Source organism: Neopsephotus bourkii, unplaced genomic scaffold, assembly GCF_033783945.1.
Source record: "Neopsephotus bourkii isolate Nb327-2 ecotype Australia unplaced genomic scaffold, CSIRO-AGI_Nbou_v1 NB_354, whole genome shotgun sequence".
Taxonomy (NCBI): Eukaryota; Metazoa; Chordata; class Aves; order Psittaciformes; family Psittacidae; genus Neopsephotus; species Neopsephotus bourkii.
The window spans coordinates 1,444,910-1,469,121 of NW_026900860.1; the positions used below are offsets into that span (position 1 = coordinate 1,444,910).

Genomic DNA, 24,212 nt, shown 5'->3' on the forward strand with positions numbered 1-24,212 from the left:
TGGTGCTGAGCAGCATTCAAACACTGCCCCTCCTGAACCCTCAGCCGCTGGAGTGTTGATGTTCTGCCCACGGATGAATTCTCCCCTTTCCCCCGGTGCCCCATAGCCTGAGGTACACAGGACTAGGAAAGCGTGAGTGAGTTAGACCTGTCTGAGAGCAAAGCTCCTTTCTGAAGTCCAAGGCTGCTCCTCCAGCTGGGGCTTGTCTGGAAGCAAAGCAACATCCCTGTTCTGTGGCTGTCACTGCTGACTGAAGCTTATTCCAGTTATTCTGTACCCCTTCTGCTGCAAGCAGTCCAAGGGCAGCCTGTGAGGGCTCAGTTTATGTGGTTCCTCACTTGATGACTCCTCTTCAGATGTCTCTTTCGGATTTTGATCATCCACTTGACACTTAACTTGGCAAAGTCCGCGGCCTTAAAGAGAGCCAGGAAGATGCCACAGAGAAGAGCAATCATGTTCCAGGGGTTAGCTGTGACAATCTGGAAGAGATGAAAAATGGGATTCCCTTCATCCCCTTCATCCCAGCAGGAAAGAGGGGAGGAAGGAAGGAGGGAGGGAGGGAAGGAAGGAGGGAACATGTTTAAACAAGCACAAATAATATCTGTAAAGAAAAGTTTAATTTTTTTTATTAGAGTAATAAAATATTTTATAAATGACCATTGCTTTTGAGTGCTTTCTGAGTGTTGAATATGTGATGCTGAGATCAACAAGGGGGGCGTAAGTCAGCAGAGGTTTGTTATTACTGGTTGGGTTGTAATGACCTGAGGTTGTGCCCTCAGGTTACTGTCTGCTACCTAGCAGTACAGTTGGGGTTTACAGGGTTAAAGTCAGTGTAAGCTGACCTGGGGGGCTCTGCACAGTGTGTGTTCTGCAGAATGAAATGAGTCAAAGAGTGGCTGTAACCTGTCCAAAAATGAAGATGAGGAGATGCCATCTGTCCTGTCATCTGCTGCAGAAGAGCATGAGCTCACTATGGAGGTAGATGAAAATGGAAACTAAAGTGGTTCATAGAATGGTGGCATGGAAACACACTAAAAAAGAAGTGGCTCATAGAACGGTGGCATGGGGACACACACAAAAGTGACTCATAGAACGGTGAAATGGGGACACACACACTACAGTGGGTCATAGAACGGTGGCATGGGGACACACACACGCATGAAAGTGGCTCATAGAACGGTGGCATGGGGACACACACGAAAGTGACTCATAGAACGGTGGCATGGGGACAGACACACTACAGTGGGTCATAGAACGGTGGCATGGGGACAGACACACTACAGTGGCTCATAGAACGGTGGCATGGGGACACACACAGGTGGCTCATAGAACGGTGGCATGGGGACACACACAAAAGTGACTCATAGAACGGTGGCATGGGGACACACACACTACAGTGGGACATAGAACGGTGGCATGGGGACACACACACTACAGTGGCTCATAGAACGGTGGCATGGGGACACACAAAAGTGACTCATAGAACGGTGGCATGGGGACACACACAGGTGGCTCATAGAACGGTGGCATGGGACACTAAAAGGTGGCTCATAGAACGGTGGCATGGAGACACACACATGGGTCGTGGCATGGGGACACACACACAAAAGTGGGGAAGGGAGGGGGGATGGATGGATGGATGGATGGATGGATGGATGGATGGATGGATGGATGGATGGATGGATGGATGGATGGATGGATGGATGGATGGATGGATGGATGGATGGATGGATGGATGGATGGATGGATGGATGGATGGATGGATGGATGGATGGATGGATGGATGGATGGATGGATGGATGGATGGATGGATGGATGGATGGATGGATGGATGGATGGATGGATGGATGGATGGATGGATGGATGGATGGATGGATGGATGGATGGATGGATGGATGGATGGATGGATGGATGGATGGATGGATGGATGGATGGATGGATGGATGGATGGATGGATGGATGGATGGATGGATGGATGGATGGATGGATGGATGGATGGATGGATGGATGGATGGATGGATGGATGGATGGATGGATGGATGGATGGATGGATGGATGGATGGATGGATGGATGGATGGATGGATGGATGGATGGATGGATGGATGGATGGATGGATGGATGGATGGATGGATGGATGGATGGATGGATGGATGGATGGATGGATGGATGGATGGATGGATGGATGGATGGATGGATGGATGGATGGATGGATGGATGGATGGATGGATGGATGGATGGATGGATGGATGGATGGATGGATGGATGGATGGATGGATGGATGGATGGATGGATAATGGATGGATGGATGGATGGATGGATGGATGGATGGATGGATGGATGGATGGATGGATGGATGGATGGATGGATGGATGGATGGATGGATGGATGGATGGATGGATGGATGGATGGATGGATGGATGGGGTCTGACCTGACCAGAACAGAAAAACCCAATTTCTGCCACAAGCTTGGAAAATGACCAGAACATTTCACTCATGATCCTCACGATCTTCACACACACTTTCACTGATTACTACTACTACCATTACTAGTCCACTTAACCCTTTCACACCTGCTGGCCTGCATTTCCACTCCTTTTTTTCATCATTGCCACCTCAGTGTTGTCTTATGAATTGCCACAACCTACATAAAGAAACACAATCTTTCACTGATGACGATCTTCCCAGAAATTTCAAACAAACAGGAAACAAATACTATCAGCAAGTGCACATACCCATATACTTAACCCTTTCACACCTACTGGCCTGCATTCCCACTCATTTCATTCCAACTGCCTGCCAGCTTGCTGTTGTGTTTTGATCCTGTTCTTGAAAGAAAGGATGAATTAAATCCTCAAACGTCCAATGAAGTTATTACAGTGTAGTCTCTGAAAGATACACTCTCTGGAAACGCCTGCTCCTCAGATTCTCATTTCTCACCCCTGAGGATGCTTCCTCAGTGGAAGATGGATGGATGGATGGATGGGACTCGATTTTGTCCAGACAGGAAAACCTCACAAACCTCACTTTCTCCCACAAGACACCGGCTACATGAAAGACCCCAATCTTTCACTAACAGATTTCACTGATGGATGATGATCTTCCCAGAAATGTCACCTCACATACTTAACCCTTTCACACCTAGTGCACTGCATTTCCACTCCTTTCATTCTAAATCCTTGCCGCCTCAGTGTGGGGGGGTTGTGTGGAATAACCTGTCCTGTTCGTGAAAGAAAGGATGAATTAAAACCTCAAACATCCAATGAAGCCACTCGAGTAACACAGCTCCTAACTTATCTGTTCAGAAAGAGACAGAAAGACACTCGTGCACAGCCATATCTGCACATGGGCTCAAGCCTTGTCTTTGGGGCTTTTTCCTTTCCTCTTCCACTCCTGTTCCCCCTTCCTAATGCAGTTCCCAGGTGTAGGCTTGAAACAGGCTTCCCTTCTGGCAGGTTCATCCGTCATGGGCAGCTCTCAACCTTTCCCTCCAAAATTCCCACCTGGTAGGGATGGAGCGAGCAACCTCCCCCCTCCTGCTTTGGAGGCTGCTGTTCTGCACAGTGTTTGTTACAGGTCTTGGGGGTTTTAGCTTTGTTCCCTTGCAGAGTTACCTTTGAACTGGCTCAGGGCAGAAGAGGATTAAGGCGCAGGCACCTCTTTGCTGTTCAGGCCTGCCAAGGCACATGCAGCCCCTGTGACCATCACTGCGCTCTGTATGTGCCAATCTGAGAGGGGCTGTGCTCTCTGATATGGGTACGTCCCTCCACATCCCCATTATCACAGCTCAAATACACAGCTCGGGGAGGAAGAAACTCTGTTGGATTATCTATTCCATGTCTGGATCTCCTAAAAAAGGAGGACTGTGGCCTCTTCTTCAGCAGCGGCAGCACACTGAGTGCAGTATTAAACCTGGGAGCCGCTATGCGCTCAGCATCAGGACCAAGACAACCTGCCTTAGCGGGCCCAAAGCCTCACCTTTGTTATCAGGCTGGCAGGAGGTGCACTCAGAAGACTCCTTGAGTCTCCGAGCCCTGCAGAAGGTTTTCCCCATGGTTCTTTCTCCCCTTTGTTTTGCTCCAGGGCCTCCCCGCACACACTCAGCTCGATTCTGGAATGCACTGCTGCATTTCAATGCAGTTCCAAATTCTAGTGACAAATAAAAGCTAGACCAGGCTGTTGCTATTGTTCTGATGCAAGCCGAGGTTTCTTGCTTGACAACTGATAAAAGTCATTAAATCAGTTGATCCAAGCACACTTCTTCAAGCAAAAGTGTTCAGGCCTGACCTGAAGCTACCCTTTGCTGTAAGACAGAGGCATGCTTTTTTCTTAGCTGCAAACAGAACCCTGAGTGTTCCCAAGCCAAGGAAAGGCATCAGATGCTCCTGACTTCTGCAGAACATGCATTACTGGATATAAGAAAGAGTCTCAACTGACATTCCAGCAGTAACCTCTCACTCTTCCTCTGAATAAGGTACCAGAGGCCTGTGTATGCATAAACCATGAGCATGGACACTCAGACAGAGGTTCAAGAAGGGACTTAGCATGTTACTCACGTCTTGCACAGTCTGTATGAACGGATCTTTCCATTCGAATACCACAAAAAACAGCTGGTCGCTTCTGGGTTTAGTTCTCTGGTCGATGTAGTTCACCACGCTGGTCTGGGGAGAGGGGAAAAGAGGAAACAAAGGTGCAGGTTATCTGCTGCAGTGGTGCGATGAGTTTGCTGTGCAACAGAAGAAGGTGAGAAGAGCAGACTGCTCAGGCTCTTCCAGTTTAGCCTTCCTCTACCTGGAACAGCAGCTCTCAAACTATGGGAAGGGATGTTTCTTCCAGCTCTTGGTCATACTTGTTTCCTGTTTCTCAGCACTGTAACTCTCAGAGTACATGGGAGCTTTACCACCTTCTGCTTATGGGCCAACCCCTTTGGCTGCAGCTCTACCCTGTATTTCTACACCTCCTCTATTTCTGACAGTGGACCAGCACCCCAACTACACTCAGCCGAGAAAACTGCACACCAGGAAACAAGGAGTACACAAAGCTAACTGAAGGCAATGGGAAAGGAAGGAAACACCAACTGGTGACTCCTGGGCTGGTCAGCAGACTGACCGACTGTGCTATGTGACCTAGTATCTGTACCCATCTTCCTGGTATGGCATCTCCCAGCTTTAGATGGGAGAGGTTAATGGACTTACACAATTTGAGCAGACTCAAACAAAGCAAAGTGCAATTTATACCTGAGCTCTTTCAGCTTCTACCATATTATTAACAGGCATCTGATTCCTATTTCCTAGGTTTTATTAAAAACCAAAGCAACCAACCCACAAACCAAACCAAAAACCCACCCAAAACCAACGCAGCATTCACCTACTGCTCAGAGCCTGTAACTGCTGGACTAAATGGGTGTCTGTGGTCCCCAAAAGCTCAGCTTTTTCTGAGTTTGACTCAGTTTGTTTCCACTTTGACCCATGTTCAATTGGGCACTGCTCTCCCCTTAAGGCTTTGTCACATAATTCCCTACCAGTGAGAAGTGAAGATTTCTTCTGCTTCACTTTGATCTCCACAAAGTGCTCCTTCCAAGCGCACCGTGGACTGAGATAAAGTGTAGTCTCTGAAAGATACACTCTCTGCAAAGCTCTGCTCCTCAGAGTCTCATTTCTCACCCCTGAGGATGCCTCCCCTCCAACCAACACCGAGAGCAAGGTAAAAAACCAAAACCTCAACTCTTTTCCTGTCCATTAGTGTGAACAGAACAGGAATGAAAGTCCAAGTCACTTCACCTCCAGCTAAGTTCATATCTCCCACCTGCATGTTTTCTAGTTCTAAATGATGCAAGCAGTTCAAGTTCCACCATGCTTCTAAGCATACTCAACCCAAACAACAAGCAGACACAAGAATGCTACAAAAGATACAAGGCTTATATTTACCTCTTCATCCTCACATCTGCCCTTGTGATAAACAATTGCTGTTATTTAGGCAGTTCCTTTAGCAGTTGTTCCCCACCTTGATCTAAAGGATGCCGTGTCAATACTTCTCCATTGGCCTCTTCAAGCCCTTACCTCAGACTACAGGCATCCCCTATAACACCACATTCAAGGCCTGCATTTTCTGGCCTCCCCGTTAGGAGGTGTTTTCCTGAGGTGTTTCACAAAGCCACACCAAGACATTGAGGCTTTTACAGAACCTCTCCATGTTAAGAATGCAAGTAACTGTACAGCCAACCCTGCTCCCTGGTGTAAGGTGCAATGGATGCAGTGAAACAAAACCCAAGCTCCTGATGCTTCACTCAACCAGCCAACCCACCCCTGTTCCAACTCATATTGTGTGTGCAGCAAGAACTGGTTCAGGTGGCCAGTTAGCATTGGAATTGTTGCAGTCACTAGTTCATAGCAAACTAAGGTGTCCCCAAACCCCTTGGTGGTTGGTTGGGTTCGGTTTCTTACCTCTTGTTTGAATTCGACAGTCTCACTGCCATCTTCTTCTTTTGTTTTCACCAAGGACATCTTGACCCACGTTCGGAAGCCTCCGGAAAACTTCCAGCTTGAATATGAACTTTCACAATCCTTCATGAATTCTGCTTTTTCTGGACTAAAGGAAAAAGACCATTACTTCACTGACCGAGCTGGGGAGGTCCTGCTGCAGGCAGGAGGATGTCAGACCTACAGGCACTTCAAAGCACGTTCAAAACCCAATTGCTAAAACTCAGCAGATCTAAACCACTGTGAGCAGCACCTGCACTTGGGTTCTCAACTGCAGGAGAACATGAGTTACCTGGTGCCCTATCAGCACCCTGGGTTCTGCCTCCTCCCAGGGGTTGTTCTGCCTTACAGGGGGGTTCATTCTGCTCGTCTCTAGAACAAAAAGCAGAGCCAAGACCCCAGGAACGACTCACCCCATTGCAATAGGTGGAAGGAAGAGCCCAGAGGCAGGGCAGGCTGCTTCCTCCCATTTCTGGGATGCCAATGAATGGCTGGCAATGCAGGCATACTCAAAATGCTTTGAACAATTGTATTTGGTGTATTCCCATTATTTTGGTGTTATTTTTGCAATACCATGGCTGTTTTCCCAGTAGCCCCAGAACAGCAGGACTGCTTCGTGCCTTGTTTTTAAATACAGTGAGCATAAGCCCTTTTAAGGCTTCCCTCATGCTGCAAGTGGCAAGGAGGTAGCTCCAAGGCGTATCTGGTCTCCATCCTTCTCTAAAACCTGCACAGGACACAGGGAATGAACTGTGCTGTTTACTTGCAGCTCCTCGGCACTGGGATTTCAGCCACATTCACATCATCTCTATGAAATAAGCCTGGCCCTGCAGCTGCTTTTCCAAGAAGGTTTCCTTTGAAATGAAGGGGGAAACCACTGCAATGAGTCATGAACCATTAGAGCACAGAGCTGGCCTGTACTAAACATGGATTTCAGGCTGCAGAGATACATCAGCATCCTCGAGACACGGGAAAGGGCTTTGACTCGGAGTAAATCCATCTTCCTAGGTAAAGAGTATAATTTGCTTCTATGACAGAAGGTCACAGAATCACAGACAGGTCTGGGCTGGAAAGAACCTTCAGATCATGCAGTTCCAACCCCCTCCCCACAGGCAGGGACCCCTTCCACTGGAGCAGCTTGCTCCAAGCCCCTGTGTCCAACCTGGCCCTGAGCACTGCCAGGGATGGGGCAGCCACAGTTTCTCTGGGCACCCTGTGCCAGCGCCTCAGCACCCTCACAGGGAAGAGCTTCTGCCTTAGATCTAACCTGAACTTTCCCTGTTTCAGTCTGAACCCATCACCCCTTGTCCTATCGCTGCAATCCCTGATGAAGAGTCCCTCTCCAGCATCCTTGTAGCCCCCTTCAGACACTGGAAGCTGCTCTGAGGTCTCCACTCAAATCCCATCTTGACCTTTCTGGAAAGCCCCACACTTTTTACGTGCTTTGGGAGAATCAGTTTCATACTTGAATTTAAATTAAAGCAAAAATTAAGTAGTTAAGTACTGTTCTCTCTGTGATCCAGATTAAAAGCTAGTCGAGGTATTAGTCACAGTGAGACCTAATAGAAAGCCTTAACTTGGTAGTAGTCAGATGGTCACTGAAAAAGGGATGGGGGATAAAGGCCATAAGCAGAACAGAATCAGGTGAGGAGAGGGAGAGAAGTAGAAGGTTTTAATGTAAAAAAAGCATTTTTGGAGTCCTGGACATGATGGTACTGGTGTGTTTCAGATGGAGCAAAGACTGGAAGCGTTCAGTCACAGTAGCTCTGGGTGGCCAGAGACCAATTATATGAATTGGCTTTTTGCAAAGCATTCTTATTTCAGTGAAGGAGAGCTTTAAGTCATTAAATACTTTCTATAACTGTACTAAAGCACCTTATATAATGCTAATGTTCCAGGTATTTTAAGCGTTGATGTTTTAGGGTGAAAAAATACCGGTTAAGAGTAGCGGTGTAAAAGGTGCGACCTGTTCTTCTTGTGTTGTTTTCCTCAGGTTCTGTGGCCTGTGCTGCAGGTAGTGGTATGTACAGCTAGATGCACAGCTCTTTGTGTACTGCAAGACACAAGCACTGAGACACAACCCCAGGAAACCCAGAGCAGAAGGCACAGTTGTGTTGCATCTGGTTCTTGGCTCTTTGCAGAAGGAGTCAACTTGCCAAGACACAGCTTGGTCTGTGCATACAACCAAGTCTTGGAAGCCCTGTTTCTGTGCTCACTGTATCAGTTTGCACATAAGCTGTTTTAAAGAGCTGCTTCTTCCCAAGTGAAAACATGCATGTCCTATTGAAGCTGGCAGTATTTCTGCAGGCAAGCAGCAAGTCTGCATGCTGCTGTCCCAGACACCTGTGCCACATGTTCTGCACAGACAGGATGGGCATGCAAGACAGCAGGAAGCAGTCCAGCAAAGTCCTAGCTTTAAGACCGTGTTTATGGCAGTGTAGGTGAACTGGTAAGGCCTATCTGTAAGCTGCCTGGGAGAACCTCGATCACAACCTTCTGTCTCCAGATTTGCCAGTTCAAACCAGTTAGATGGCAGAATCAATCCCCAAAGATTTGTCCTGCCCTAGCACTGACTGGATTTTTACATCTCTTAGTTGTGTGTTTGAAGGCCCGGCTGTACAGCAACAGCTTTGCTAGGTTCTGACTTCCTATGAAGGTGTGCATGCTCAGCTATACAGCCCAAGCAGAATACCCATTGGTACGTATTCTTTTTATCAGTGTGCTCTATTGCTGCCTTGCAGAGAAGGCATCTTGGTTTGCAGGAACAAAAGGAACCCTGATTCCAGAAACTAAACAAAAAAAAAGACAGGAAAAGTAAAACTTCTGCATACAAACAGAAAAGAGAAGAGTTCCTTGAAAGACAAACTAACACGCTTTGCCCATCAAGGCAGATGATATCCCAAAAGTGATTGTCCAAGTCAGCACTGTCTTTATGTATCTGTAACATTAGGTGCTTGTTTAGTGATCCCAACAGGATGGCAGGGCACCACAAGAAAGACTTGGGTAAAGCTAAAGCGCAAAGCCCACTGCTCCTCACCATGCAATGACACAGGGAGACCTACTGTGACACCGATTTCTTCCCCCTTCGCTATGTGGGTACAGCAGCAGCTGATGGGACAGGAGGAAGAGCACAGCTTTGCCACTCAGGGGAACATACAGAATTAGCACCCTGCCAGCCAGTCATATGCCTAATGCCTGACTAAATACAGCATCCTAGAAAAGCTTTCCAAACCAACATGGAAAATTGAGGCAGGAAGTTATGACCCAGAGCTCAATGTTACAGCCACAACTTCAATGGGAGGCAGAGAGCAGCAGTATACTTTGCCTTCAACTGTAATTGTAGGCTTGAAAAAGGAAGATTAATAATATCTTAGGAGAAGCTGTGGAGGAATGATCTCAGATGGGATCCCTTTGCGAGTGCCCATAATCCAGGCCACTGCCACAGAGTTAAAAGAGAGGCAAAAGCTTTGCATAAGTGATAGCAGAGGGGAAATAATACAGCTTAAGCCCCAGACACACTAAGTGAACACGATATAGGCCCTTAAAGCTCAAGATAGCTCTCCAGGCAGCTTCTTTTTACTCCTTTACCCCAAAGACAACCTGCAAAGGCTGCACATTTGTTTGTTGTGTTCAGTAAGTTCTCTCTTACATGGTCCTTTACATGAATGGAATATCCTGCACCAGGCTTCCCTGGGGCATTAACTGCACCTCAAAACCATGCCAGAATTCCCACATCACAGCAGGGAAAGCAACATGCACGAGGCCACTGCATCACTCAGCCAACGCTCCCTGGTAATCACTGCCCAGCACAGACTGATAACATCAGACCATGAGAGACGGGATCTGTCCCAGAGGTGGATGTTATGATCCCAGTTCTGGACTGGGATGTAGCGCTGCAGCGCATCCTTCTCACACCAGTCTCTATGGAGCAACCCACGGGAGCCAGGTGGCCAGGGAGCCACATTCCACCAGCATATTCCAACGTACCAGCAAGAGCTAAACCCACAGATGGGTCAAGTCCAGTTTGTGTTTACTGCCTTTGCTCTTCCCTAGCCTGAGAAGCCCTCAGCCAGCCGTGGGGTCCAATGTAGGTTCTGATGGTACAGGACCAAAAGTTTTGACCCTTCTATACTGTAAACTTACTCCTCTGCACACAGCAATCCAGACCACAGACATGAACACGGAGCTTTGTTTCGACCCTTAAATAATCTCTGATCTGTTCAGACTGGTATTCACCATTTCACACGACCACAAGTTATTTTACATGCTGTGCTAACAATAGTTTTGTCAGTAATGCGCTCAGAGATTTTCCTCTTAAACCCATGTATTATACTAATGACAGTTCAGGAAAGGAACTTGTATTTTTAGCTACACTTTTAAGGGTTTCATTATTTCCTTCCCTCCAATTAATATGGTAGAGACAGGAGCTGCTGCTGGCTTAAAAACAGAAAGGAGAAGAAAGAAGCCAGTGGCTATATCCCTCCAACTCACAGGCCAACAATAGCACACAGTTCAGTGGTGTTCTGTGAGGGCCAGAACAAAACTAGCAAGCAGTGCCAGATTCACTGTAGTCTGTCCCTCCAATCCTAACAGAAGAGAATAAAACCCTTGACAGAAACAACCGGACCTTACTTGAGCCCTTATCGCCTGCTGTGCTTCAGAAAACAAAGATACAAATCTCTAGATGCTGTTTTTATTACTGCTTATGGCTGATGCCTGCAGCAGCCTTCACTGATGTGATTATTGCTATTTAAAGCAAAGCAAGCTGCATGTAATACTGTCTACACACACTGTGGTGTAGGTACAGCAAGACTCTTCTCACTAATTTCAAGGGGGTTTGTATTGTCATTTAAGATGATGGAATCCCTACACATATATTTTACAGCAGTCAGCCTGTCCAGCCCAACCTAAGTCCTTTGTAGCCCTGACAAAAAGCTGTCATGATGAAAACACAGGGGTTTTAGGATGTATCTCAGCATCTTTAATAGCACTTTACATGAATTGCTGGACACAGTGCTAAGAATATACTCACATAACCAGTGAGTGAGACATCTGGTCTGGAAAAAGTAGTCAACAGTGGCCAGTAACTGAAGTTTTCAAGGCAGTATGGAAGGACACACAACAGTTCCTACATGCATCTTAGCCCAGACTTCCCTTCAACTAAATTTAGCATCCGCTGATGAACCAGAAATCATTTCTATTTTCTCTTCATCTGGAAGCTGGACAGGATGAGTACATTCCACATATGCATCTGGTTTCACTTCAGAGTCAGGAGTAAAGGCAAACTTTCAACCTGCCCTGCGCCTCTCCAGCTCCTGCCCTGAGATGCCACACAACAATACCCAATATTGAGCAAGAAAAGCCATACAATTTGCACCAAGCTTTGAAGGATGCTATAAAAGAGACACTGCTGGCCTCCTCTGCACAACTGATTCTCTTACTGCATTTCACCTAGACATGCAGATCATTTACCACTAAGTTTAAAGGCCTACGTACCTTTGCCCAGTTTACCATTATCTGGGTCAGTTGAAAACCAGTTTCAACTCACATTCCTACTGCTTGCTGCAAACAGGCACAAAAGATGTATCCCCAGACAGGCACCACCATTTCCTACCTTTCCACTTTGCTCCAACACAAGAAGAACAGGTCGCACCTTTTACATCGCTACTCTTAACCGGTATTTTTTCACCCTAAAACATCAAAGCTTAAAATACCTGGAACATTAGCATTATATAAGGTAGTTTAGTACAGTTCTAGAAAGTATTTAATGACTTAAGAGCTCTCCTTCACTGAAATAAGAATGCTTTGCAAAAAGCCAATCCATATAATTGGTCTCTGGCCACCCAGAGCTACTGTGACTGAACGCTTCCAGTCTTTGCTCCATCTGAAACACACCAGTACCATCATGTCCAGGACTCCAAAAATGCTTTTTTTACATTAAAACCTGCTACTTCTCTTCCTCTCCTCACCTGATTCTCTTCTGCTTATGGCCTTTATCCCCCATCCCTTTTTCATTGACCATCTGACTACTACCAAGTTAAGGCTTTCTATTAGGTCTCACTGCGACTAATACCTTGACTAGCTTTTAATCTGGATCACAGAGAGAACAGTACTTAACTACTTAATTTTTGTTTAATTTAAATTCAAGTATGAAACTGATTCTCGCAAAGCACGTAAAAGGTGTGGGGCTTTCAAGAAAGGTCAAGACGGGATTTGAGTGGAGACCTCAGAGCAGCTTCCAGTGTCTGAAGGGGGCTCCAAGGATGCTGGAGAGGGACTCTTCATCAGGGACTGCAGTGATAGGACAAGGGGTGATGGGTTCAAACTGAAACAGGACAAGTTTAGGTTAGATCTAAGGCAGAAGCTCTTCCCTGTGAGGGTGCTGAGACTTGGAGAGCCTTGGGTGACATTGTTTAGCGTGTGGTGCCCCTGCCCATGGCAGAGGGTTGGAACTGGGTGATCTTAAGTTGCTTTCCAACCCAAACTATTGTATGATTCTATGATTACTCTCCTGCTAAAATGAGAAGATGGATCTGTAACTCCAATGGCATCAATGCCAAACCAATAAAAAGCAAATCTGAAACCCCACCTGTGCAATTATCACATTCTGCAGAATCTTACATAAAGCTCATAACGCAAAACAATACAGCCAAGCTTCCAGAGAAATCACAACAAATCCATCTAGGGATCTGATCTCTGTCTTATTTGAGCTAAAAAGGCCCTGCTTTTACTATCCTTGTTGCAGCAAGTTCAATGCAGTGAACACGCTCAGCCCTTTACCTACCTGTTGATGAACTCTTCGAAAGAAGAAAACAGAAGGTAATCAATGGCACTAAAATCCTGGTCTGTTCCATTTAAATGAAACTGCAAAAACACCAGTTCCTTTTTCTTCACATCACGAGGGCCTTGAACAACCAAAGCATACTTCTGTAAGCAAACAAAGAGGTGGTGAGAGTAGCAGTCCTCATGTCCTGTTCATGAATTTGCCATCTATCACTAATACTGTATAGAAATCTAATACACATTGAGATTTTCTTGGCTGCTATTAAGTATGCCCCTATTACAATACCTAAGAATGCCAGTTGGATCCTCCTTTCAGTTTAAGGATGAAGCCTGTACATCACCATTTAGTGTTTTCCTAAGAAATCAGCTTTAGTTTGTATGAGAGTCCTTTGAATTCATGTGGAACCTGCATTGTGCAGGACAATCCAAGCTGTTTTGAGCAGTAAAGTCTGCAGACTTTCAGCTCTTGACATGAAACAAGTCAATGCGGAGTCCAGAGTGGAGAAGAACACCAGGCTTCGCAGCCCCCAGCACCTCAAGTAAGCTGCCAAAAGGAAAAGAACCACAACAACAAATGCTGGCAGGCAAAATACAACTTAATGTGGTGCAGGCATCATATCAAACAGCAAGCTGCTGCTTGCGGAAGGACTCAAGACAGTGTGAACAGCACTCTACGTGGTGCAGAGGTCTCTGCCTCCAGTGCCTCTCCATTCCTCTGCAGGACTAGAGCTTATTGGATGAGCAAGCTCCTAAATGAATGTACCACACAGCATAAAATGCAGGTCCTTCATTTGCTAAAACATGCAAAAAGAGCATATGAGTGGCAGAAATCAGACTTGCACGTAGAGTATTACTTTCACATACACCAAGGAGCCGCTTCCCTTAAGAAAGAAATAGTGACTGGACAGAAGGCAAAACATGAAGAGGAAATAGCTGACTAAATGGGTACCTACAGAATTTGCTTGTTCACACTTAGCTGCCTTCAAAAAAACCTGAGCAATTAATTTAGAAACACATATTTAAGACTTCATTTTTTCAGCATTTATTTATACAGAAGCTAGACTGCATTTTTAAGGGCACTTTAAGACAGACTGTCACTCAGCGTACCCATTTTACTGGCTCACAGCATTTCAGTGTAATGAAACGCTTGGTGCCCAGTTACAATTCTTCCAAGTGTGACAAAAATAGTGCCTAATTAACAGCAAACACACAGAAAGAGATAAGCTCTCCTGCTTTAAGAGAACAACTGCTCCTGCTTTCAATCAAAGCCACATTTACTATATCAAGGAGCATGCTTGGCTGTTCATTTAGGAGAGGAATGAAGCGAGAGTTTCACTGTGAAAAATGACTTATTTTGTCCCGTTCAGGCTTTCATGCTGCACACCCCCACGTGACAGCTGATGTTCCATAACACACACACTGACAAAGACCCTCTTTTACATCTCTGAGAACAAAAGGACAGATGGCTTGAAAAAAAGATATAGAAGCAAGGATTTTTTGCAGCACTCAGTATTTTTACTTCCAAATATCATTAGGAGCAGAACACCCTCCCTCCCCCGAATGAGCTTTGTTGCACTGCATTCTTACCATAGATTGATTAGTAAAAGGATCTGTGTAGTTGATTCTCCGAGTGGTGCATTCAATGTCTCCTGGCTGACCTGGATTGATCAGAGGTGGAATGTGATCATAGTAATGATGCTTGCAGCTCAGCAGCCGAGCCTTCCCTGGATAAAAGGCAATACCTGTTTGGGGAGAGAAAGAAAAACATTCATATATACCATAAGCCTACCACTTCAGAGCAAAGTCTGCACGTTTTAAGAACCTCAGTCACCAAAGCTGTAGAAGGCTAGCAAAACACAAAGCCCAAACCCAAAACTCCTTTTACACCACATATGTCACATTTATGATTGGAAACAAGCTTGCCTGAAGATAATCTAGAACAACTACCACAAAACCCCTGTGATTTGAGGTATTAGATATGCTTAACCCACCCAACTGAGGTGACCTGTCTGGCAGGGACCCCCGACACTACTTTTTGGATTTATATGCATGTTGCTCTATTGCTTTAAGTGACATTTGCTTGCCATTGCTGTATGAAAACCTCATAGGAGATAAAAACAAAAGGGGAGGTGGTGGGGAGCCTGCTCTTACAGTTAGATCCACATAGTCTGAACGCTAGGATCTATTTACAGAGATGAGCCTAACTGACTATATAGAAAACAACTACGGGAATATGGCAACAACTCCAAACACCGTTCAGCCACAATTACATGTGTAAAATGTGGTATCACTTCAAACGAATGTGATTTTTAAACTGGAAACTGCCCTTGCTATCACAGCTCTATTTATGAATGGTTACTGGATGATTTACAAAGATAATAACAATAGGTAGCATTATTCCCAAATGAGTCTGTGGCGTAATCCCTCCTGGGAGCTGCAACCCAGTTTTCTGATGCCACACTGCATTTTGATGCCAACATTGTTCCCTGCAGTCACATCCCACCTGCATTGCCTACTGATGTAAACCAAGTTGTAAACAATGCACAACAGAAGCAGAAAGTGGCACTGAGGTTATTTTGTGGTTGGTCTGAGAAGTTCACCTTCTTTACTGTCAACAGCATGTCACTGTCCAGTGCAGCACCAAGTTGGGATACACATCCTATGTGCTACCCTGTTTGAACAATACAAGTCTGGGACTATTTCCATGAGGAATTACCTCCTTTCTCTAAAAGAAGACTAATTCTAGAGTCTGAAAACACTTTCTATCTATGAAATGTTGCTTAACACTCCACCCCAAAGAAGCAGTAAATGCTCTATCCTTGGCAGTGTTCAAGGCCCCACTGAACAGAGCCTTGGGCAACCTGGTCTAGTGTAAGGTGTCCCTGCCCATGGCAGGGGGTTGGAACTGGATGATCTTTAGGTCCTTTCCAACCCTAACTATTCTATGATTCTATGAAAGCTCCCCAAATCTCCCATACAGTATTAACATTTCAGTGCAAAGTCAACACAACAGAGATTAAAAAACACAGGGAAGTGAAAGACCTGGGCCAAAGCATTAAAACCACTCTGGAGAATCAACACTAAACATTTAAAGCCATCTAAGATAAATGTGAACATCGACTTAACTCATTTTGTTTGCTACCACTCTTACCAGGTGCATCATACAAGGACACTTCCTTGTAAGAGACAGACATCACTGGGTGCTTGAGCTTCTCCCTGAAGTCACTGATGGTTTGGTAGACAAGGAACACAGCTACAGCCATGAGCAGCAGATAAATAAACAGGAGAATTACTGAAAAAACATTCTTTAGGCAGGTCTTGCTGAAACGCAAAGTAGGGGCAGTGGTCCCCAGTTCACTATCTGGAACCAAACAGAATATGGATTAGGACTTCAAAATACAGATATTTAGGCTGAGTTTATGAAGTGTTCATTTAGAGATCAATCACTCAAGGAAAGTAACCCTCAAACTTGGCTTGATTTAAAAAAAAACCCTACAACTATTGCTGGTTTTGATGATGAGACAGCCGCTTCCTTCTCAAGCATGGGCTATAATCATCCACAGATTGTGCCTCTTTTTCACTAGCTGAATTTGGCACCGTGCTTCAGGACACGGCAGGCAGGAAACAAGGGTTGTTTTCAAGAAGGACAACTCAGAAGCAAAGTTCAAAGTTCGTAAGGGGAAAAAAGAAGTCTGTTGATAGTCAATCTTTCCTCCTAGAAAAAGTAACTCCTTTTTCCCCCTCCCAGTCTGAAGTGACTCTTACACACGCAGTATACGCATCAACAGAGAGATTTAATATTGCAGTGCTATATCCACAGCTATCTCACTGCATCTCCACTACAGCAGAAGTCACTAGGTATTTGTTACCCTCTAGTTTCACAGTCTCCTTGCCCCCCAAGCTTATTCTCTGAAGATCTTCACATTAGTTTCACTTGTACACAGACACTACTTGCCCCATACTCCTTGCATTCACTGTTTCTTTTGCCAATACTTTTAAGGAAAATGCTCGTGTGCTCCTGATTTACACACCATGTTTTGACCATAAGCATTAAAACATACAAAAGGAGATAAGTAGGCATATTTTACACTGGCTCTTCTGTGTAGTGTAATTTAATGAATCAGGCCCTGCCACATTCCCCTTCAACTGTAATAGCATGGTTTGGTGTTTGCTCTTTACCACAGCAAACACCAGCCTTTTAGTAAATCCTATTGAGCACATAACCTCTTACCATAGTCACATACGCATTCCCAAGAGATCACAGCCAAGGAAATTAGGACACTAATATGCATAAAATTGCACTATGGAAACAAGTATGTCTCGAACAGCTGTAAAGCATGTAGGCAATACTCCCTGCAGCTTGCCTTATCTTAATGCCTACACCTGAGCTGCAGCCAGCCCACTTAGCACTGTCCTCACTCTCCAAAGCAGGTCTGAACAGTCTAACTAAAATCTGTGTAAAAGCCCATGTTCCAACATCAGACCTTGCTCACGTGAACCTGGCACAGACTCTACTTGCAATCCACTGCAACTCAGGAAAGATACAGCATAAAGGAAGATCACCTACTGAGCTAGCTCAGAACCAGATATGCTCAATCCTCTTTGACTGAGCACAGTTCATGATGGAGAGATGTTCTCATCTCAGTCTCTGGAAAACCCCTGGGCTTATTCCACAAATAAGTAATTTAGTAGTTTATTCCCCCAAATAACTATTTTAGTGGCTTGTTTGCTTTCAGAAGTGCCATAAAAAAGATAAATACAACAAACCACAACCAAATCCATACACAGAAACAGCTTATCAGGCACTTAAAATGGGTAATTTCTGAGTCAATAGATCTCACCTGGTAGAATAACAGAGCTGGCATCTTCATGCACTTCCATCTCTCCTTCTCTCTCATCTGTTGGGTTTTCAGACACTCGCTCCACATCTTCACTCAGCTGTGTAGTTAAAACAGTGGTTCAATTTCCAAACATGCTCTCAACTTGCAATTGCTGGAATTTCTATGGTACAAATAAAAGAGGCTCCAACTAACCAAACACATAAGAACATGTCCCCAGTCCAAGAGCACCCAACATCTGCTCCACTTGTGAACTAGAGCCACATTTATGTAGACCTACAGCCAAAAATTGACTTGCTGCAAAAAGAGAACCAGCACATTAAATTTAACCTACTTCTACCCTGCCACTTCACCAATAACATCACCATTTCTTTCAAGAACAAAGCAATTGTTTCCCTAAACCCCCAATTAGGACAATGTCCTCTGAAATAAGCAGGAACTTCATCACTCAACAACGTAGTTTTAGGCACAGACAAACCACAGCACATACCAGCACACAGAGCATTAGCACATCTTAGGAAAGAGATGCAAAAAGAGCAGGTTGCATTTTGACAGGTATTAGGACGAGCAACTCAAATGCAGCCTCAGCCACATAGGTAGTGGGTCATTACAAGACAACAGTTGAACATCTCTACATTTCTGGTCCTTAGTTGAGCTCACCATACGTATTATTACATATTAGTGGTTATGCAACTAACTATTCTTACACTCCTTCCCAAACCAGATGTTTTCTTGTTTTGCTATTCAGATTTCTGGGCCCAAACTGCCAAGACACTTCTGTCAAATGCAGCAGCTTCTCACATCAAACAGGCACCACGGGAGATCGGGAAGCATTAGACTTTACATACATATGAAATACCTCCTGTATGTTTTCCAAATCTCTTTTGTGGCAGGGACTGACAAACAAGTTACAGCAAGGCAAACCTTGCACATCGTGTGCTGCACAGTAACTGTCCAAGCTAAACACTCAGCATCACCTACATCACTAGGTAAGGAATATTAGCTTTGCTCCCACTTCAAGGAAAACGGGGGCACAGTTATTGCAGCAGCCACACTGACTGCTATTAAACCTCACACCCCCAACTTACTCAACAGTAACGCACATGTATCCATAAGGAAGTGCTTTTATTTCACCCAACTTCAATTCAGTATTGAAACCATCATTATACCATTAACAAACCATCATTTGCACTTATTAGGAAAGAGTCCACTCCTTTTACGTCTTTGCAGTCTGACGTAAAGTCTCCATCACCTCCTGCTGGATTCCTGTGTTGATTTCCACCATGCAAAGCAAGTTGAAAGCAGTTACCCAGTTGTTTTTAAATGCTTTGTACATAAATAAGGCATGGTTTCCCATTGCGTGAGGCATGGAGCAAACAGGTAACTAATAGGCTAAACTCATCTCACTTGCAGGACACTCAGTAGGGTCCAGTAGAAGACATTTTAGGGAGATAAGTAAAAAAAGTAAGGAAAAATTAACACCCTGCTCCTTTTTGCAGAAACACACAAAACAATCCTATTTGTCTACCTGACCCAAAATAAGCTATTCTGACACAAGAAGAATGATTCCTGAACCTCCTGTACTGGTTAAGCTGAATCAGCAAACAAACCAGTTCAAATTACACTCATGCAAATCCCTTACACAGAGCTGATCCAAAAGGTTTATAGCATCAGTTATAAAGTCACTGCTGTTTCTCAGCTGACTCCACCACCTCTCTGGTTCAGTCACAGCTCCCAATGCACAGGCACCTCATCAACTGAGGGTATGTAGAGGTTAAGCGAGTTCTGCTCCTGACAACAAGGAGATCCCAGCATAAGTTCAAACAACACAATATGCCACATCTCTTATCCTCTCAAGAGCACCTACAGCAACTCTTCAACACACAGAACAAAAACTCAGAGAAGCTAACCTTTCAGTATCCATTAGAAACGAACCAAACTCCTAAACAACATGCAGCTGTGGTTTCTTATCTCTGCTCACAGGGCAGACATGGTTTCATAAGCTTTTTGCACATAAAGCCAGGGGAGGACAGCTAGTCAACAGCAGGAGTGCCAGCACTGCCTGAGGCACAGTGAGGAGGTTCAGCTGATGTGTAAAACCTCTAAAACCAACTAATGCCACTGCAAACACTGAACACCTGACTTCGCAAGAAGTTCCACACACCTGCTGAGGCCACCAGGAGCCTAGCACTGCTCCTGGCTCAGCTACCATGTTCTAAGTGAACAGATGCCATAAGGCACACAGCAGCACAGCCCTACAAACCCAATAGGTCACAAGCACACTCAGCTACAACCTCATAGCGACAGGAAGCACAGCATGACAGGCTCTTCACACTTGACAGAATCCCCACATCAAGGCAAAGGACAGCAGTGAAGCTGGTGCATGCTAGCAGTGTTCACCCTCACAGACTAGATCCTCCTACATCCTATTTTTGCCAAAGAGGTGAAGCATGGTGCAGAAGGAACACAAACTTGCAGGGCAGTTAGGCTTGCAATAGGATGCAGACAGGATAGGATATCAAGAGCAGGAAGGGCATGGAACAGACCTTTGTTCAGCATTCCTCTTGGCTCAGCACTTACAGCTGAGTGAGAAACAACAGCAGGAGCCTGCCCGTGACCTGGCAGCTCCTTTTCATGCCTGCACACAGAAAAGCACTGAACAAAGAGAAGATCAGAAAAGGCGATTCCAGACAACTGAGCATCCCTGCTAGGGACAAGAGCATCACAGACTGCCCCGGATGCTGGAGAAGAAATGGAAACAGCCACTGCACTCACACAGCACCTAGACTTGTGGCATGGCATGTGGGACAATCCCTAACATATGGAGCAGTGTCAGTCCTGGCTAATACACATGGTAGAAGTGTAACATGCATAGTCCAGGCCACACTTCAGGCATCAATGTGACTTCATTAACCCTCTCAAGTATCTTCCCTACATGCAGGCTCTTACATGAGTTAATTTCATCCTGATAACCATGGATAAAACCATCCTTCTGGATAAAACCCTCTTAAATAAAAGGAGAACTTGTCCATACAGGTTATTTGCTGCTCCACGGATACATCACCTTCCAATGCCTTCTAGCCTGGCACAAAAAACAGAAGAGGAAACTGAACAGACACTACTAAATTAAAAAAGCACAAGGGGTGATGGGTTCAGACTGAAACAGGGCAAGTTCAGGTTAGATCTAAGGCAGAAGCTCTTCCCTGTGAGGGTGCTGAGGCGCTGGCACAGGGTGCCCAGAGAAGCTGTGGCTGCCCCATCCCTGGCAGTGTTCAAGGCCAGGTTGGACACAGGGGCTCGGAGCAAGCTGCTCCAGTGGAAGGGGTCCCTGCCCGTGGCAGGGGCTGGAACTGGATGAGCTTTAAGGTCCTTTCCAACCCAAACCATTCTGTGATTCCATGATTCTATATTAAAACAGAGCCCCAGACCACCCATCACATGCAGAGCAAAGCAAACACCTGCACTCGTTTCGCCTGCAAGATGCAAACAAAAGCGCTCTGCTGCAAGTCTCTATCGCTACTGAACTTGGCACCAACAGCTCGTATCCCCAGCACGAGCGATAGGAACGAGCCCGTACATTGATATGCAAACCACGGGCTGCCTCGGGCTCAGGAGGATAATGCGGCTTCAGTGTCGTGTGCGACAGCTCCGCTACCAAAGCGCTTCTCAAGCCCGACAGACGGCCTCCTGGCCATGGAAACCCCAAAGAGAGAGCTCGCCGGCCGCTGTACCGAGTTCATGCTCTTAGAGAGCCGCTGCCCGTCGTTTTAACCACGCTGAAGGGTAAAACATGAACGGAGAGTATCCGAAGCACCCGCCTCTTTCTGCGAGCGCCGGTGCAGCCACCGGCCGGGCTGGGACTGCACCAGCAGCGGGACGGTACATCCGTCACCGCCCGAGCCCACAGCGACAGCGCTCGGCAAGCCCTAGGTAGGGTACCGCTGCCCAGAGAGGCTGCCCCGGCCCCTGCAGTCCGGTCACCGGCCGCTAGCCCTGCCCCGGCCCCTCGTACCTCCTGGTAGGATGCGGAGATCTCCGGTCTCAGCATGGCATCGGCGGGGCGCGACGGGAGCGCGGCCGGGCCGGACCACGCCAGCCCGAGCCGAGCCGAGCCGAGCCGAGCCGAGCTGCCCGGGCAGGGCCACGCAGGCGCCCGGCCCCACCGCCCGCTCCCCAGCTGCTTCCCGCCCCGGTGCCGCGGCCTGGGCTCAGCGCCGCGGGGGCTGCTGGGAGGTGTAGTCCAACCGGGGGGGTGGCTGCCTGGCTCCCTCGCCCTTAACAGCACAGAGCCGCCCAGTACAGCGCGGGTGCTCCTCACCCGAGTAACCGGGGCTTGCAGGGTTTATAGTGAATGCTGTGAGAGCCCCCTGCAGCGCTGATCCAGCTCGGGGGCAACAGCGTAAGTGGACGTGGAGCTGCTGGAGTGAGACCAGAGGAGGCCATGGGGATGCTGCCAGGGCTGGAGCAGCTCTGCCCTGGAGCCAGGCTGAGAGAGCTGGGCTGGGTCAGCCTGGAGAAGAGAAGGCTCCTGAAGGGGAGACCTCAGAGCAGCTCCAGTGCCTAAAGGGGCTGCAGGAAACCTGGAGAGGGGCTTGGGACAAGGGCCTGTAGGGACAGGGCAAGGGGAATGGCTTGAACCTGCCCGAGGGGAGACTGAGCTGAGCTCTTAGGCAGAAGCTCTTCCCTGTGAGGGTGCTGAGGCGCTGGCACAGGGTGCCCAGAGAAGCTGTGGCTGCCCCATCCCTGGCAGTGCTCAAGGCCAGGTTGGACACAGGGGCTTGGAGCAAGCTGCTCCAGTGGAAGGGGTCCCTGCCTATGGCAGGGGCTGGAACTGAAGGAGCTTTAAGGTCCCTTCCAACCCAAACCAGGCTGGGATTCTCTCTGCTGAGGACACAGAAGTGCACTCTCTGGTGCCAGGGAAACAAATCTCCACACCACACACTTCACAACATGAATTGTCCTATGCCAGAATGAACTCAATGGGAAAATCCATTTAAACCCGTCCTGCCAGCTCTCCCCAAGACACACACAATTCATATTTTTGTTAGTTTTTCGCTGCTCAGGGCTGTTTGCAGAACCCCAAACCAACAGACGCACCTGGCAAGCAGACAGAGCTTCTGCAGGGCTCTTGTGAAGCCTCACCCGTGCTGCACCAGCCCAGCAGTGGCAGCAGTGGGGTGCTCTGTGAAGATAAAAGCCAACACCACGTGAGCTGACTCATGGGCCACCCATCCACAGATACCTACACAGCTATTTTTCCTTCCCAGCACAGAAGTAACTGTTAATGTTTTATCACTGGGAAAAGCATGCACAACATTCCTTGCATTGAGACACAACACTGTAGAAGAGCTGCTCAGACCTTTTCCCTATGCTTAAGACCCACACCTCTAAGTTAATAACCAAGGTTTGAAGTCTTTTAACAGCAATGCTAACATACAGCTTCTCCTTTCAGAGAAGGAAAATGTTTTAGTTCTTGTTACTCGATTTTCTGATGTCAGTGGTTCAAAGGCAGGCTCTAACTGCACCTCAGGCAGCTGTTGGTTAGTATTCAGCACCTGCACTAATAAACAATTACTACAGAATAAAAGGTAAATCTATAATGTGATTGAACCAAACTGACAAATTGGACTTTGCCTCTTTCCCAGCAGCACGGGGCTCTGTGGAAAGCCACGTAGGGGATTGGCAGGCAGAGCAACCAGGCAGATCCAGAGCTCTGCACGTAATGGGAGCATTCATGAGCTGCTTGGTCCAAAGGCTTCCTCAAGGTCCTTTTTCTGCCCTGTAGTGTGTGGAGTCAGCACATGGACGTGATGGACAGCCGGGATGAGAAGCCTGTTGTGAAGCCCAGGTATTGTTTAGGCAATGTGGGCAAACTTTGCTGCTTAAGGAGAATCACAGGAACAACCAGGTAGGAGCAACACTTGGCTTGTAACACCAGCTTGAGCCTGTGGCAGTCGGCTCCCTCCTGGAGCTGCCTGGCTCCTCATGTGGGGACGTGCCCCTGTGGTCTTCATCCCCATACTGTAGTGACATGTCCTCACTGCCCTGGAGTTCTCATCTTGAGCTGCTTTTGTCATCCAGAAGAGAACGCTGGAGATGTTACTCTGGATTGGC

The 24,212-nt window shown here is 46.7% G+C and overlaps 1 protein-coding gene across 3 annotated transcripts; it reads right to left on the minus strand.

Moving 5' to 3' along the window:
- Positions 1 to 125: 125 nt before the first annotated feature.
- Positions 126 to 22,212, minus strand: PACC1 (proton activated chloride channel 1). Of its 3 annotated transcripts, none has more exons than XM_061348388.1 (8): positions 22,111 to 22,212; positions 18,102 to 18,198; positions 16,412 to 16,513; positions 14,848 to 15,002; positions 13,262 to 13,404; positions 6,442 to 6,586; positions 4,555 to 4,659; positions 126 to 479 (listed from the first exon to the last, which is right to left on the minus strand). In XM_061348388.1, the coding sequence occupies exons 1-8, from the start codon at positions 22,144 to 22,146 to the stop codon at positions 318 to 320; spliced, it is 945 nt and encodes a 314-aa protein (XP_061204372.1). In that variant the 5' UTR covers positions 22,147 to 22,212; the 3' UTR covers positions 126 to 317. The 3 variants fall into 3 exon arrangements, with proteins under 3 accessions (XP_061204372.1, XP_061204370.1, XP_061204371.1); XM_061348386.1 differs by having other exon boundaries at positions 16,412 to 16,621; XM_061348387.1 differs by having other exon boundaries at positions 16,412 to 16,621; positions 18,102 to 18,261; positions 22,111 to 22,191.
- Positions 22,213 to 24,212: the final 2,000 nt, after the last annotated feature.

Excerpts from the sequence above, each read along its gene's own strand:
- PACC1 (XM_061348386.1), bottom strand. The coding sequence starts at position 22,146 with ATGCTGAGACCGGAGATCTCCGCATCCTACCAGGAG. Across the intron at positions 16,622-18,101 it reads CAGCTCTGTTATTCTACCAG|ATAGTGAACTGGGGACCACT; the intron begins GTGAGATCTATT and ends GTTTGGTTCCAG. Across the intron at positions 13,405-14,847 it reads CTTTTACTAATCAATCTATG|AAGTATGCTTTGGTTGTTCA; the intron begins GTAAGAATGCAG and ends GTTTGCTTACAG.